The 15,538-nt window shown below is 51.5% G+C and overlaps 6 protein-coding genes across 6 annotated transcripts; 4 read left to right on the top strand and 2 right to left on the bottom strand.

The window, feature by feature from the left end:
• Positions 1-1,265: 1,265 nt before the first annotated feature.
• CONPUDRAFT_65917 (glutathione S-transferase C-terminal-like protein) lies at positions 1,266-1,995 on the top strand (the record flags this gene model as incomplete). Its single annotated transcript, XM_007775927.1, has 2 exons — positions 1,266-1,361; positions 1,438-1,995. Coding segments are annotated over 2 exons (654 nt in total), but the record flags the coding sequence as incomplete, so codon positions are not given.
• Positions 1,996-2,561: 566 nt separating this feature from the next.
• Positions 2,562-3,647, top strand: CONPUDRAFT_147088 (uncharacterized protein; the record flags this gene model as incomplete). Its single annotated transcript, XM_007775945.1, has 4 exons — positions 2,562-2,594; positions 2,748-2,849; positions 2,917-3,420; positions 3,476-3,647. The coding sequence occupies 4 exons, from the start codon at positions 2,562-2,564 to the stop codon at positions 3,518-3,520; spliced, it is 684 nt and encodes a 227-aa protein (XP_007774135.1). The 3' UTR covers positions 3,521-3,647.
• Positions 3,648-6,034: 2,387 nt separating this feature from the next.
• On the bottom strand, positions 6,035-8,065 carry CONPUDRAFT_158866 (uncharacterized protein; the record flags this gene model as incomplete). The annotated part of the gene is made up of 8 exons (XM_007775944.1): positions 6,035-6,130; positions 6,176-6,202; positions 6,255-6,351; positions 6,405-6,731; positions 6,793-6,821; positions 6,874-7,651; positions 7,709-7,812; positions 7,865-8,065. The coding sequence occupies 8 exons, from the start codon at positions 8,063-8,065 to the stop codon at positions 6,035-6,037; spliced, it is 1,659 nt and encodes a 552-aa protein (XP_007774134.1).
• A 349-nt stretch (positions 8,066-8,414) lies between these two features.
• CONPUDRAFT_158865 (uncharacterized protein) lies at positions 8,415-8,836 on the top strand (the record flags this gene model as incomplete). Its single annotated transcript, XM_007775943.1, has 2 exons — positions 8,415-8,576; positions 8,630-8,836. 2 exons carry the CDS (start codon positions 8,415-8,417, stop codon positions 8,834-8,836), a joined length of 369 nt encoding a protein of 122 aa, XP_007774133.1.
• Positions 8,837-9,014: 178 nt separating this feature from the next.
• On the bottom strand, positions 9,015-11,730 carry CONPUDRAFT_65682 (uncharacterized protein; the record flags this gene model as incomplete). Its single annotated transcript, XM_007775906.1, has 3 exons — positions 9,015-9,410; positions 9,455-11,076; positions 11,127-11,730. Coding segments are annotated over 3 exons (2,622 nt in total), but the record flags the coding sequence as incomplete, so codon positions are not given.
• Positions 11,731-13,055: 1,325 nt separating this feature from the next.
• CONPUDRAFT_158863 (uncharacterized protein) lies at positions 13,056-13,979 on the top strand (the record flags this gene model as incomplete). Its single annotated transcript, XM_007775942.1, has 4 exons — positions 13,056-13,088; positions 13,152-13,277; positions 13,368-13,868; positions 13,926-13,979. The coding sequence occupies 4 exons, from the start codon at positions 13,056-13,058 to the stop codon at positions 13,977-13,979; spliced, it is 714 nt and encodes a 237-aa protein (XP_007774132.1).
• Positions 13,980-15,538: the final 1,559 nt, after the last annotated feature.

The following is a 15,538-nucleotide window of genomic DNA, read 5'->3' as shown; positions in this document are numbered from 1 at the left end:
CTTAGCCGTCCGCTACAGCCCATCACTGTTAAGTATGAGCCGCCTGGAGACTGTCAGTAGCCGTCAAACGCTTTGCATTGTCCAAAAAACAACAAAAAGACGCGCGGCACATGACAGCGTACATCGCGCCTTGCGAGCACAACGCACACGACTCCAGCCACTGACATCGGTACTAGTGCCAGCAGACTCTTTTTCTTTCCTCTTTTTAAGTCTTTTTACCAATTTGTCTCTCCACGGTGACGTCGGCTCGTTATCAAGGCACGTTCGGCATCGGCGCATCGGCACTCGTGTGCCTCGCTGGTCTCCATATTCCTTATCATGCCTATCTCCCCGCTATGTGTATGTTTTCCGGCTCTCTCCGGGTCCCTAACTGATCACAGCGGGCCCGAGACCATGTTATGCCGTTGTGCCTGGTCAGTGCCTGATCACAAATGATCGCAAGAGCGCAAACTGACTTTCAAGGTTGGGTAGGGTTGGGTGTCCTGAGATGCCTCCGCCTTACAGTCTTGTAGATTCCATCACCCGATCTTGAACCTTTCCATAGCCCATGTGATTCAGCTGCGACACCTTGCGACACTCGATTGCGCTCAGGGCACCCTCATATTACTCGCTCTGCTAGAAACACTTTCCGAAATACCTACGATCGACGCCGGTCAAGTTGGGGACTACTACCTCTATGAATACGCCCATGGTTACTGCATGACTCTCCATCATGATCGCCTGCTTTCCAGCTTCAGTATTTCAACAGCGAGTGAAAAACAAACACTCAACACTTTTTGTCCGAAACCTCGTCCTAGGATGACTAAGCGTTTGTTCTAGCCGGCTGGTTTGTTAATCTGCTGGTTAACGCTCACCGAGAATTTTGGCGGGTAAGCGCGCAATTTGACCCAATAGTATTTTTCATCGTAAGCACTCCCGCTTATGCCCTGGTCAGCGATGACTAACATTGGTCACTGAAGAATAGACTTTTGTCCTTATTCTGGAGATGACTCCGGGTATATCAGTTTCTCGTTGTCCCACTTGAATGACGCCACCACTCCCTCCCCTGTCTCCGTTTCGACTGTTCTGATACTGAAGCTTGAAAGTCACCATGCCGGAGTAGTTGACACACTACGGTGGGAAGGTGAGGAGTCCTGGACTTTTCGGCTTGAACAAATTCTTACATACGTCCTCACAGAACAGCTTATTCGCGCAAAGAGTATGACTGTGCCCTGTTGGTCTCTTGGTTTCGTAATCTGTTCACGGTCCTTTGATTGTAGACGCTCGTCGCACTCCGCGAAGCCAACGCTCAATACACGCAGTGCGACGTTGACTTCGAGAACAAACCCGACTGGTTCACCAAGGTCAACCCAGCAGGAAAGGTTCGTCTTACCACTCCACACACGCACTTGCATCCGCCCTGCCATGCAAGCTCGCTCATGTCTCCCAAACACCCAGATTCCCGCAATAACCTACGGAGGCCCCGTCGTCCCACCCTCAGACCCCTCCCCCGAGTCGATAAAGCTTGCTGAATCCTTGGTTCTGCTCGAGTTCATCGCGGAGCTGTACCCCGCCGCTGGGCTCATGCCCTCTGACCCCGTGCAGAGTGCCCAAGTGCGCCTGTTCGTGAGCACGATCGATGGTGTCTTGTTCCCCGCGATGCTCGCGTGGATCCTCGGTACCGGAGCCGTGGAGGGCGTTGTGAGTGCGCTGAAGGCGGTGCAGGCCGTGTTGGAGGAGCACGGGCAGGGACCGTATTTCTTGGGAGAGCGGTTCTCGATCGCGGATATCGCGCTGGTGCCGTTTTATAAGCGTTTGGTGCTCATCACACAGAAGCGGATCGGGGCGGACAAGCGCGGGGAGGAGCATACGGGTGTGGTGAGGCGGGCGCTGGAGTCTTCAGAGTTAGCGCGGCTAAGGAACTATGCGGATAGATTGATGGAGAGGCCGAGTGTGGGGGAGAAGTTTGACGAGGTGAGCACGAACGACGATGGTTCTGCACGCATGTTTTGCTGAGCAGTGAATTGTAATAGGATGCCGTCACAGACTTCTTTACCAGGATCATTTATTAGTCCCTACTATACCTCACTCCAGCAAATCGCAGCGGTTTTCCGAGTGCGCTCTTCGGCTCGCCCCGATCTGATGGTCAGCACCCAAGCATCGGACAATGACAGAAGGTTTTCTCACTGAAGGTGGTCCCTCTCATATTCCATGTACTGAAACCACGAGCATTTTCCCCTTATGAGAGTTTTGATCCGAACGTCTCGGAAAACTCGAGCGTCATTCTGGCGAATTGAAGAAATTTAGGGGGAAAGCCCAGCCAAAGTTGTCGAAAACTGATCCGGCTAGAGCTGAGGCAGCATGTCATCGGAGTTTGTCAGAAAAAATCGACCACCTGTCTTCTTTCCCCCGACGCATCGCGCATGAGCTTGAGAAAACTTGATCGATCGAAACTAAGTATCTCTGCAGATCTGCCTTGGCGAGCTTCTGGGCATATAAATGCTCGGACATCCAGCAGCTGAGACGGAAGACTCATCTCGACTTTGATTTTCTTACATCGTATCGCACCTTTTCCGATCAATATGCCCGAGCAATTGACTTACTACGGCAACAAGGTGAGAGGTCGTGACTGACCTGTGGTATGGTGAAAGTTATTTGTGCTGATGAAGTCTCTCGGTCCGATTATCCTTAGATTAGTCCCTTTTCGCACAGGGTAATATTCTAACCTTTTCGAGAGTTTTGACTCAACTGAACGAATCGTCGCGTAGACCGCGATAGCTCTGCAGGAAGCCAACGCCAAGTATCAGTACTTCGAAATTGATTTCACCAACAAACCAGATTGGTTTGTCAAGGTCAACCCTGCGGGAAAGGTATGTCCTCGTTTTCTCTCCTTGTGTCAATTACCATGTCCACCGTCTGATTAGAAGCCTACCAAAGGTGCCCGCGATGACCTACGGAGGTCCTGCCGTAAATCCCGATCAGCCCTCGCCCGAATCTACAAAACTCTCCGAATCAGCTGTCCTCCTCGAGTTCATCGCAGATCTCCACCCTTCTTCGGGCCTCCTTCCCTCTGACCTCGTACAACGCGCCAAGGCCCGCTTCTTCACCACTGTCGTCGATACCGTCGTCGCGCCCGCCATGATCGCGTGGGTGACTCAGTGCGCACCGGCGAGCACGATCGTGGATGCGTTCAAGAAGCTGCAGGAGCTGCTCCCTGAGAACGGCAGGTTCGCGGTCGGCGACGCGTTCACGATCGCGGATGCGGGATTCGCGCCGCTGTATGTGAGGGTGCTACTTTCAGCGGAGGGAGGCGTGCATAAGGGCGGGAAGGAACATGCGAGTGGGGTGCTGGATGCGCTTAGCTCGCCCGAGCTGGCCAAGTTCAAGGCATATGGAGACAGGTTGGTTGCGCGGCCGAGCGTGGATACGACATGGGATAAGGTGAGAAGGCTCGGTTATGTCGTTTATATTAGCGTATCGCTGAGGCTCTTTGAAGGAAGCATCCGCTGCTTACTTGTCAAAGTTGGTTCTAGGAAATTGAAGTTTCGTACTTCACCTATGTAATATGCGAGTAGTTTACCATGGGACGCCTGGATACTATTGGTATCAATCAGCATGCTATTATTACGGAAGTAACAAAACAATCTAACAGCAATCACACATAATTTTTGGGCTAAACATGGGGTGGCGTCTCTTCTTTGGTCCGTATATCTGACAATATGTATCCACGCGTGCCATGACGGATCCCAAAAAAGCCCTGTAGTCTCCGTCAAGGGTGTTCACATGCCTTACATTTGGCACAAGTCGACGCATACCGGCCACAGCCTTCTCCACGCCCTCGCCCTGCACCTTTTTGTCCTCGTTCCGGAGATAAGGTCCGTTCAGAGGTATACACGTTACGAGTAGTGACCGGGGTAGGAAGAGAGGCGTAATCAGGATGGGCATTGGTGGATGTGTGGAGCTCTCGAAGAAGAAAAGTGCGCACTATAGGACCTGGGCAGTTGTGTCATAGGGTGAGTACCTGCAAATTTGGGAAAAGCAATGGCGGAGAAAGGCCAGTGGTGCCCATGAGCGCATCAACCACCGACTGGCCGAGCTTGTGTTTCCTCCCCCGAGTACCCTCAAACCAGCTGGTCGATGGGTTATGATCGAGGAAATCCCACGACTCCAACCCACCATTTCAGCCTTTCGCGATTCCTGTTCTCCAAGTCTAGGCCACATAGCCCAATCGTGCGAACGCTGACGGCACGACGCATAAGCGAGGCCCAATCGCCAGCAGTCATGTTCCTCTGGAACGACTACATTTTTGTGAATAACCTTGAATAATGTTGCACCCTCAAAACAATCACGTACGATTATATAAGTTGGTCTCCAGCCATTACCACACTGTACACGCTCCTTCTTCTGTTTGCACTTCCTCAAATCATGGGGCAGGCACTTGAGGATCTCGAACCAAAAGGCAAGGTGCGCGTACATAACTTTCATAGCAGGGTCTTGAAACATTTTCGATGTCTGTGCCAGATGCGTCAGGGCCTCCTTGTCGTGAACATGGCTGGCTGTCAGTCCAGTATCTCTGTGATCCCAAGTGCGTAATGCATAGCTAACTACCTAGTTAATGGCAAGTAATTATTCACAAGGCACGAGACTCACTATTGCTAACACACAATAGCTAAATGTGTGGTGCACAATAAATGAAGTAGCTTTATCAATCCAAGAGATGGTAGTAGATGAAAGGGAAGGGAATCTGAGAACATTGACGGAAAAGCGACGTGGTCGGAATTTTATGGATCCTTGGGTTATTCTTGATCGCCGAGCTAATGCTTTACTCAATACACATGACACTGCCTATGATCAACCTACAGAGTAATACTCGCATGCACAGGACCTCGTGGACGTTATGGTGTGAGATAAGTGTTAATAGGCGGTGAGTACTGTGCATTGATGTTGATGCGATGAGCTAGGCTGTTCGTATATCATGAAGCAGGGAATCATACACATTCATCATCAAACTCTGCAGCACTAAGGATCGTTCACCCACGCCCATGCTTCTCGAACCTTGCTCGAACCTCCATTTAATATCAACAGTTCCTTCGCTGACACCGGCGCCCGCCCCCGCTAGCGTTACCTCAAGTGAGCTGAAGATGTTGTCCATATTCAAACTTCGATCCGTCTGTGGCTTGAAGACAGCCGCGTTCGTCACGTCGAGATCCAGGGATAACTGTATATATATATAGCGCGCTGCATAATATGTTAGCAGCAATGAGAAGGGAAGGAGGGTGACCAAAGAAGTCATCAAAGACCCAAGAACACAGACCTGCAGAACATCGGCATCCAACACCACAGGACAGTGGAGAGTTGAGTGTCAAACTGACCTCCGAGGCTTGAAGACACTCTGACTCACGCTGACCGGTGACCGCGACGTATGGATGGGCTACTGGCGAGTTTCATAAGGACTGGCAAGTTCATGAAAGATGAAAGTGAAACCCCAGGGATGCGTGATACCAAAAGCGGGTGTTGGTACTATGGAGTATTCAAGTTGAAGCCAGACTCTGTTGCAAGGATGGAAATATACAGATGGATATGACGACGGATATGGCCATGTCGCCTCACTGGTACCTGACGTGTTCGCGTCGGCGAAGGAGCGAAGGGGCGTGGGAAGATAAATTTCCGAGCATCTCGGGCTCTGCTTCCCAGTAAGAATAGCCTCTACTGGTAGCTACCGGATAATACCGACATGTACAAATCAGGGAGCTCACCAGAGAAATATGTCAGAGTAGCTGTTGGTAGACATCAGTACGAAAATGAGACAAATGGTAGACAACATGTACCGCGGTGTACCGAGAGCTAGTCAATATATGATCTGATACACCAATATATACTACAGTATCAGCAGCTTCATCTCGGTAGATTCACGCGTCATATACTGCACGATATCAACATCTGCATTCGCATATCGTACGCTACACCATCGTACACGCCATGTACACGTTCAGATACCCTCCTCGTCCTCCTCCCTGTCCCTCGTGCCCCCCTCGCCCTCCCCTCGCCTCCTCGCCTATACTCCACATTGCTCCAAGTCGTAGAACGTTCCCAGCGAGACGGCGGCGACGACGGCGGCGGCAGTATTGTTAATCCACGTATTCTCCGTGATCTAAAAGTAGGTTAGTTTGGTTCTGATCATGAGCGAACAACTCACAAGTGCTTCAGCGTCCTTATTGTACTTCTATAGCATATGGTAAGCATGTAACATTTAATGCAAAACAATGACCACGTACCTCTCGAATGTCGTCGCTGAGGCTCTTCCACCACTTGTTGAAGCCTTCGACGGTAATTTCACCCTTGCTCTTGAGGTAACGGAGCTGTGCCAACGTTCTCGACATATGTGTGAGCATATATGCGGCACAATATAACATGAAATGACGTACCTTCCAGATCGCGTTTTGGCCGGCTTCATTAGCCTTTTCCCAGCGGTGGACCCAGTGCTGACTCGAGCGACTGTGCCTGACCGCAGAGTGGGCGCGGAGGCAAGCTCGGAGGCGGGCTCAGAGGCGGGCTCTGGAACGAGCGCGGAGGCGGGCAGGGAATCGGGCACGGATGTCAAAAGAACCGGGAGAGGTACCGGGAGAGGGGCGGGGGACGACAGAGGAGCGACCGAGGACCTTGATGCCGTAGATATCGACGAGCCGGGCGCTTGTACTGAACGGGGCTGACGTCGGCTTGGCCCCGCTTCGGGCAGCGCTCCTGAGGGAGCGCTCGAAAAAAAAGGCATGATTAGCAGTGAGAATGAGACCAAGAGAAAAGGAAAATATGTACAAGGGGCTGCCAACCTCAGGGAACAACTCCTACAGGAAGGCAGTGAGTAATAAACACAGAATGTCAGAAACTTGGACGAACCTGGTCGCCCGCGTCATCCACATCCACTCCGTGCAACTGAGCCTCGGCGGTGTTGAGGGCAAAGTCCTCCGCGTATGCGTCGTCATCTGTTGCCTTCGCCTTCCCTTTGTCTTTGGCCTCTAGCGGCTGGACCTCGGCCGATGGAGAAGACACCGGCTCTTGTTTGACTTGGACAGCGACAACAAGAGCGGCGGCGGCAGCGGCCTTCTTCTTGCGGTCGCGCTGGTTCTGCATGAATGAAGGGTACCGGATTCGCGCCAGACGCACGATCTTCCAGTTATCGTCCGAGGCGAGGATCCAGGGGAAGAGGGCGACGAGCTCGTCGGTGAAGCGGCCGAGTGCGTGGCTGCTGGCAAGGCCCCAGGACTCGGGGGCGATACCCTCGACATCGAGGGTATGCCAGATGGTCCTGCATGCCCGCATGAGCTTGCCCATCTCCTGCTTCGAGATGGGCTTGCCGAGCTCCGTCTCGAGGAAGGGGAGCTGCGTGTCGAGGATCCCTCGGGATACGACCGCTGCAGATTCGATCCATCGATCATAAACGTCCTCTTCCCACCACTTGACGTTGGGGAAGTCGGCGCGTGTACGTTTGGGCGCCGATGGGGCTTTTTTCTCGAGCTTGATCCGCTTTTGAGGTGGGCCTTCGGTGACAGAGAGAGAGGTGGTCGAGGACGGTGGTGAGGATGATATGATGATGGTATCAGAAGAATGGGGTTCAGACGGGCGTTTGACGCCATGGCCAGAGTTGGGAGTTGCAGAGAGCCTCGCCAACGCGTTTCTAAAAATTAATCAGCGCATATATGCAACGATAATGAAAGAATAAAAAAAAACTCACGCAAGAGTTTGGTTACAAGAGATTAGAGAAGCGTTCTGCTTCTCCAGGTTGGCTTTCGCCGTCCGGAGAGCATACGTCTCATTTTGAAGTAGCATATAAGCCGTCTAAAAACAGAAAATTAGTAAGTAAAAAAGCAAGAGAGCAGCAAAAACTCACATTGAAAGGGACGTTAGATGAATTACTGTAAGACTGATACTGGTTCTGGTTCTGGTTCCAAGATCGAAGCTGATTACCATAGCCGCCGACAAGAGAGTCGCTCGGGGCGACTGTATTAGCTGGCAAGAAATCTTGATGCGCGTTCAAGGCAGGGAGTTGGTCGACAGAATCGAACAGATTCATTTGCGGGATGTCGTCCATGTTGGCGAGGGGAATATATAAGAAGCAAGAGTGGGGGCGATGGTCGAAGGACGGTGGTTGTATGCAGGGACAGGAAGAAGGAGGGAGAGAGAGATGGGAGAGACAAGATAAAGATGTGAGCCCAGACGCGACGCGACTGACATTATGTAAGTCCCCTTTCCCATGCGCTTCGATCGAAGTCCTCGAGTCGGACTTTGTAATTAGCTTCGGCTAGATACATTAAAGTCCTCGACTCGGCTTCGCTTTCTCGCTCCCCCCACTCCTTGCCTCTCTGTACTCGACAACAAGTTCAAGGTAAGTCTGTTATACTATCAGTGACAGCCATAGCTAACATCTTCTGAAGCTCACTATGCCTGCGCCCGATATCCCCAAGCTCGCGCCTCTGGAGCAGCCCACCCGCTCGGTGGTCTCGGTCGACACCAGAGACCCCGCCGAGAACACCATAATTGTTGACCTGTCCAAGGGTAACAGTCAACTGGTCTCCCTGACCGAGGCGCACAAGAGGAACGGGGTAAGTAATCATGTACACGCTTTCATTTCGACCCCCGAGCTAACTGTTTACAGGATATTCTGTTGAAAATCATCGACACCCGCCGGACTCGCCGCCATGCACGTGTTCTTGCGCCGTTTCCGATGAGCAGGCGTACATCCACGCCGATGCCTGCCCACCTCGTGCGCTTTATCCGCCAAGTATCCCTCGAGGTCACCGACTGCCCCTTCCGGAGGTCGAAGAGGATCGCACGCCAGGGTCCGATTGACTATCCCGAGTAGAAAGCTAGGGTATATGCATGTATACTTAATCTCTTGGACACTTAACTCATGTAGCATCGTTTCTAATGTAGTACTGACCTCGTTTATGCTCAAATAACATGTATAGCTCACTGTATGTCCGAAAAAAAAAAAACCATGTCTTTGTGATTCAAACGAACAAGTGTGATCACAAGTAAAACTAATAATCTTCGTCTCGAATCTCGAGACTATCATCAAGGCCCGTTGCCTCAGGCTCGTCCATACCTCCAATAGTCAAAACATCGAGCCCTAGCTTTTCCATTACAAAATAGCGTGTCATTTCGTCGTTGAAAGCTGTGAGTTTGTGAGGAATCATTGCAACGACTGATCGGATGGTTTTGACATCGATCAGTCGAAGTGTTGCATCACCCGTGTGTATACACGTGTAGAATTGGCCGTGCGAGAGCCCGAGAAGAACTGCGTGCGGTTCAGAGTAGACAGATACAAGGGCCATGCAGTTAGTGTCGTCCAGATGAAACGAACCGTCTGGGAGCACGACAGGAAGCTGCACAAAGAATACAACTTCTGCAAACCGGTCTCTTCCCTCGTATACAATCTAGAAGGTGTAAGGAAGTGAATATATGAAATCATAAATTATACCTTGACATTGCGAGACCGGCGGGTGCACCGAGAGTTGGCCGCTTCTCCCCATCGTGAACGAGCAATCTGTCCAGTGGGGATCTTGAGTCGAGCCCAGCGTAGTATTCGCACCAGAGGAGCACCAAAAAAGCTCAGAATTGCAGCACGCTCGCTTTCACGCAGGGACAAGAGATTCGTGCGTTCCTTTTTGAAGAGGAACACATAGCCTCCGCCAAGAGAGATCGATCCAGAGGGATCCTGGTCATCCTTGGAGGTCTCGAGCATGGGATACATTGCCTTCAGAGCATTCATTTGAGCACGTAAGAGGCCTCGCTGAGCGAGGTTGGCGAATATATTTGAAGGCTGTCGAAGTTCTTCCTTCAGATTACCGATAGTTCGTTCCATTGGATACTGGGATGAGCACATGGGAGATCCAACTCGAGCTGCTTCAGCAGCTAAGTGATGTGTTAGATGAACGCATGGACGGACAAAGTGGAGACGGTTTTTTTGCCGCCGATAGTAAAGCCGTTCGAACTCTAGCTCCCAGTCGACCAGAGTCTGCCTAGCGTCGTTAAGCTGCGCCGGAGTGATACTATACTGATGCATAATACGAATGCCCTTGACAAATCGACAGAAATTCTGCCAGTACTCGAGAGGCAGGACACCGAACAAGAGCCCCGGGCAAAGGCCATAGAGCCAGACATTATTCTCCTGCGCTTTGTAGCCCGAGTTCCAAGCCTGCTCAGGATTACGTGGAAGCTTGCCATGAGATGAGGGAATGTGCTCATGCGCTGCAATGACGAGAGCACCGTGAGCTATCCAGACATCGCCAGTTAGAACACGCCAGTCCCAAGTAGATACGTCGTCAGTAGTGTGTACGAGGTCTTTGCTACCTCGCCATAGATTCACCCAGAGACTGGGCATGTTGGCTCCCGTGTAGTGCATGAGCTCAGAAGTAAAATTCTCGGGGATCCCAAGGATTTTATCGGGCTGCAGACCGAGGAGAAGACTCGGTCCAACAATCCCAGTCTCAAGGCGATTTTTGCGGTAGGTGCCAGCCGTTTGAGAGCCCAAAAGACGCCGTAGCTTGTCGATGTATTGAGCTGACGAGATTGCGCATATCGTCCTGGGATCGATGTCGCCTCGAGTATCCGCTGTCTGTGTCCAGTTAGAAGGCTCCAAGAGGGCAGGGTAGTACACAGAGCCGGTTATGCGTCGCCCATAGAGATCGCAGTTCATGCGACAGCCGTACTTGCCTCCGTGTCCGACCATATTACTATAGCAGAGAAGTCCTGGGCCATCCGCAAGCACTAGGACAAGGAATAAGTGAGACTGAAAGAGGCGATCCTCGGATGCGTCCCAAAGACGCAAAGGTTCTTTTTGCAGCGCCGATATGTGGTGCATACCTGTGAATAAGAAAGAGGGAAGGTATTTAGGTTTGTTCGGCCCTGGGATGACACCACCGGGAAGAACATAGCGTTTTTTGTAGCGATGCTCGGGGGAAAGGTCGATGATAATCCACGTGTAAATATGGACCATAGATCCCTTCTTATCCGAGAGCTGGGCGCCATCTATTGATAGCATAACCAGAGTATCTGTTGGTTTGATTCTTCCCTCACGAAGAGCGTTCAGATATGCAGAACCTTTGACATGTTAACTATACACTTGAATGTGGAATGTATGCGTTTCTTACCGGTCAAGATATCGTCATATGCATCAGGAACGTGCCCCGGGTTGCGTCTAATTTCCTCCAGAATTTCGCGTGTTCGTCTGCGCTTGTAATGCATCTTGAGGGCGGTTTCTGTATGGCGCCAGAGTGCTTGGACTTGTGGTCCAAGAAGGTATGTGGTCATGACAAGGCGAGGAGCCTTGGTTCGACCATGAGACTCTTGCAGCTTCTTCTGGTCGTACCGCGGCTCCCCGCAGTCTGGGCACTCCTCTAGGTGGGCGCTATCCCCCGTGAAAGCGACACAGGACGCAACACACATGTCATCGTGTACCGCCTGAACTCCAGAGATGTCGGCAAGGCAGTCCTTTGTTTTATGGAGGGAGGGGATTGACGTTGTAAAGCACTCGTTTATGGCATCCCGTACTTTGTTGTAAGCCTCCTCGGGAGCATGTTCCATGGCCTCGAGCATACGAAGAGTAAGCAGAGTTTCAGGGGAAAGGATCTCGATCGGTCTAGTAGGAGGATTTCGAAGGCGAGTTAGTGCGTCGCCTTTGAGACCGATGCCTTCGTCTAGAGAAGCGCTCCTGATGCGCATTATGTACGACATGTCCCTCTGTAAGTTCTCTAGAGGGGTGCGAGTGGCAAGAGATGCTAGATCCAGAGATGCAAGAGGGTGTGGGGGGACGTGGTGTCGCTGCTGGGATAGGATCCGTTCGGTTTCCTGAGGTAGTGTACGGACTACTGGTCGTTCGTTTGGCGGCTCCAATGGGCGTAAATCGATCTCGTTTGGTTGCCGCTGGTCTCTGGAGATAGACTGACGATCTGTGGGTGGTGGAACGTCTGTCTGTCTTGTTTCCTGTAAACGCAATTGCACAGAACAGTTGTACGTCAAATATCGGCTATGATTAAATCAATGACAACGTACCTCTGTCCCAGAATTCCTATCTGATGCTCTCCGCCGTCTCCTAGAAGGTCCGGGGAGAGGTTGACGACCTCTGACCGAGTCGAGAGCTGCATCTGTAAGCATAGCCGCACGAATGAGCTCTTTCTCGTGCTCGGGGGCCTGACCGAGGTGTCGGTACCACGTCGAGCGGGTTACTGGCGTGCGTCTCGAGTGGCACCATCGCGAGCATATGCAGACATGGTCTTTGTTTGCGGATTCCCTGGCCATGCGAGCGCAAGGGAGGTACCTAGGCTGGGGAGATTGATACGTCTCTGAGACCAGACTCGCGACGCGTCCCTGTGAGTGTATGCAGGGCACCGACACACGAGCACGCATACCCAGCACAAGGACGCTGTGCGAGTATGCGTGTTCGCGTGCCGTACCTTGGCGCGCGTATGTCGAGGAGGGAACTCATATTCAGGGGTATGTGCCATATACGCGATCGACGTCGACGTGTCATCCATATTTAGATTTAATACATCGGAGTATCGGCTAGGTACATGACGGTATCCCGGCGGTATTTCGGTATCACCCGGTAGCTAATTCTAGATGCCGTTCTTACTGGGTCTGCTTACTCGGTCTCGTCTCGCCCCTCGACTCTGTTTTCATCGCCAGCAACCATCTGCAGGTTGCTGGAGTTTACTCAGTTTCGTGCACGAACCTCGCGTATGGAGCTTGTCAAGTTCCTGACATTTTTCCGCACTCCAGACATCGTCACATCATGATTACTTGATCCTAGCCAAGTTTTTGTCAGCCCTACAAGTTTTGTCCCTGATCTATGGCCTCGGAGCCGTATGCGTCGCCCAGATCTCGTCTTCGGTCTATCGAAATGCTGCTGACGAGAGAAAGGTACACGCTTCTCACTTAGACCTATAATCCTGCTCTTGCGTGACGGTCAAGCCGCGTAGCGTATATAATCATACCAGGACGGGCATCCAGGACATCACCCATACCCCAAACCATCTCGTCAACACCACCGCTTCTGTTCTCTACTGTTAATTCTCTGTACTATGCCCGAGAAGATAGTGTTCTACAAGTATGGGGTGCGTGCTAGCCTCTTCGGGTTGTCCAAATCGTCCAACGCCGACCTGTCCGCTGGCCTATAGCAGAGCCCGTTCGGTCAGCGAGTCGCCATCGCCTTCCTCGAAGCGCAAATCCCCCACGAGTCCTGCGAAGTTGATGTGTGGAATAAGCCAACGTGGTTTGTCGAGAAGGTCAACACCATAGGCAAGGTCAGCATTCCGTCGTACAATCGCTCTTCCCCGCCATCACATATGCATCAACTGACATCGAGGGCACAAGTGACTTACCATTCCCCTTAGATCCCCGCTATCACGTACGGTAGTCCCTCCGTCCCGCACGATCAGCCCTCCGTCGATGCATTCAAGCTAGGGGAGTCGCTTCTCATACTCGAGTTCCTCACCGATCTGTACCCCTCCTCTGGCCTACTTCCCTCTGACCCCGTGCAACGCGCTCAAGCGCGGTTCTTCATCGACACCGCGGAGAAGCTCCCGCTGGCACTCATCGGATGGTTCATCCAGGGCGCGTCATGGCATGGCATCATCGACATGGCCAATGCGTTGCAGGCTCTCCTTCCCCAACCAAGCAAATTCGCGGTCGGTGACAACCTGACGATCGCAGACATCGCAATTATGCCATTTTTCGCGTTGTTGAGGCTAGTGTACGAGAATGGGATCGGAGCGTATCCTGCTAAACAGGCGCAGGAGCTTAAATGGGCACTTGAAGCCCCTGAGTTGGCCAGATTCAAGGCGTACGTGGATAACCTACTCGCACGTCCAAGCATGAGGGCTGTATTTGATGAGGTGAGCCGTCTCGGTTGGTTGTGGTATGAAAGACTTAGTTTCTGACGACTGAAACAGGAAGCCACGAAGGAGTATCTTCGAAACATGGTCGCCATGAGTTTGAAGCCATAGTATAGCTACGCAAAGTTATGTCCTTCAATGCTGTCTGGCAAATTTATACATATGATCAAGAGAAGAGTGCCAGTGGCAAGACGGCAGACATTCATGGCCTAAGTAAGCCACGCTCGCTGGTGCTCGTTGACGAGGCAAGAGGCGAACGTCAGGTCCATGCGATCTCGAACCTAGTGGAAAAACATCGTATACGAAGACGGCTCTTGGATGGGCTTGGGAGCATGGCCATCTATGGTGCAGTTCACCTAGCCACCGCTACCTTTGTGCACGCGCCAAATCGGCGGCGGAAAATTCAAGTTCGAACCCTAACCTCATGGTCGATATATATGGAGTACCCCTGATTAGTCAGCACAACGCGCGTAGCAGTAGGATTACATCGCGATAATTGAGCATACTATGCATGTGCCCCCGATGAAACAACGCGCCTGTCGTGAAACATCCTCGATTTGCACTCAATCCCTTGACCACATACTCCTATGATGACCTTCAAAATCATGATATTCATATATCTCAGTGTCTTCCGTAGCATGAGACAAAGCGACAGACTTGTCTGTTGCCTGGGAGAGATGCCAGCGAGATGCTGGCTTCCACCGCGCTAAACCCCCTATCTTCCATGTACAACATTCCAACGTTTATATGTTACATTTATCTAAGCATTAGTGTGCACAATTAGTGTACAGTGCTCTTTGGGTACCAGTCATGGCGTTACCGAGAGCTCAAAGTGATTGGGTAGCATTTACCCCGGTGCCCTGAGCGGATAAGCATTGAAGGGGAGAACACACGACAGTCTTTCGAGCCGTGTTTACTCAATTTTAGGATCTAGCTTCTGAGCTTCGACTATGCTATCAAATAGACCTAGAACAGTCCACAAACAAATTTTGGGAGGTAATGGTTGAGAGACGCGTTCAAGATACTCAAAGTACATGCATGTTACATGACGGGCATGTTGTTTCATCGGGGGCACAGGCATAGTACTCTAGCTATGTCCAAACGTCAGAAACAGCAGCGTGCGAGCAAGTGTGTTGTTGATGCTACCTAGTGCTGTTTGCACCGCATTCTGCAATTCCAGCCTGATTTTTGAAGAACAGAAATCACTTGTTCGCGAGGTTATTGAGGCAGCCGGTCACTTGTGCCTTTTCTTACCCAAGTTTCATTGTGAACTCAATCTTATCGAATATTTCTGGGGCAAGGTCAAGAAGTATATTCGCGATAACTGTGATTATACCTTTGCCACTCTCAAGGTCAATATCCCCAAAGCAATGGCCTTTGTCGACATTTGCACAATCTGCTTGTGGGAAAATTGTACCCACCATTGGGATAGAGGCATACAGATCTGGTTTGGATGCCAAGGAGGCACATATCGAGGTTCGCAACTTCAGCTCAACACGATACAAGTCCCATCGACCAGACTCCAAACCAGTCGGTCAGACGGGATGACTCGGCGCCGGAGTTGCCTTTTTTGGAACTTGTTCCAAGGTCATTCGTCTGACCGACTGGCAACACTTGCCCTGCCGAAGATTTTCCCATCTGCTAAATGACCCCCAAATCGCCGCTTTTTG

Source organism: Coniophora puteana (assembly GCF_000271625.1).
Source record: "Coniophora puteana RWD-64-598 SS2 unplaced genomic scaffold CONPUscaffold_16, whole genome shotgun sequence".
Taxonomy (NCBI): Eukaryota; Fungi; Basidiomycota; class Agaricomycetes; order Boletales; family Coniophoraceae; genus Coniophora; species Coniophora puteana.
The sequence above is the reverse complement of the archived record's forward strand: the minus strand, read 5'-3'. Positions and strand labels throughout refer to the sequence as shown.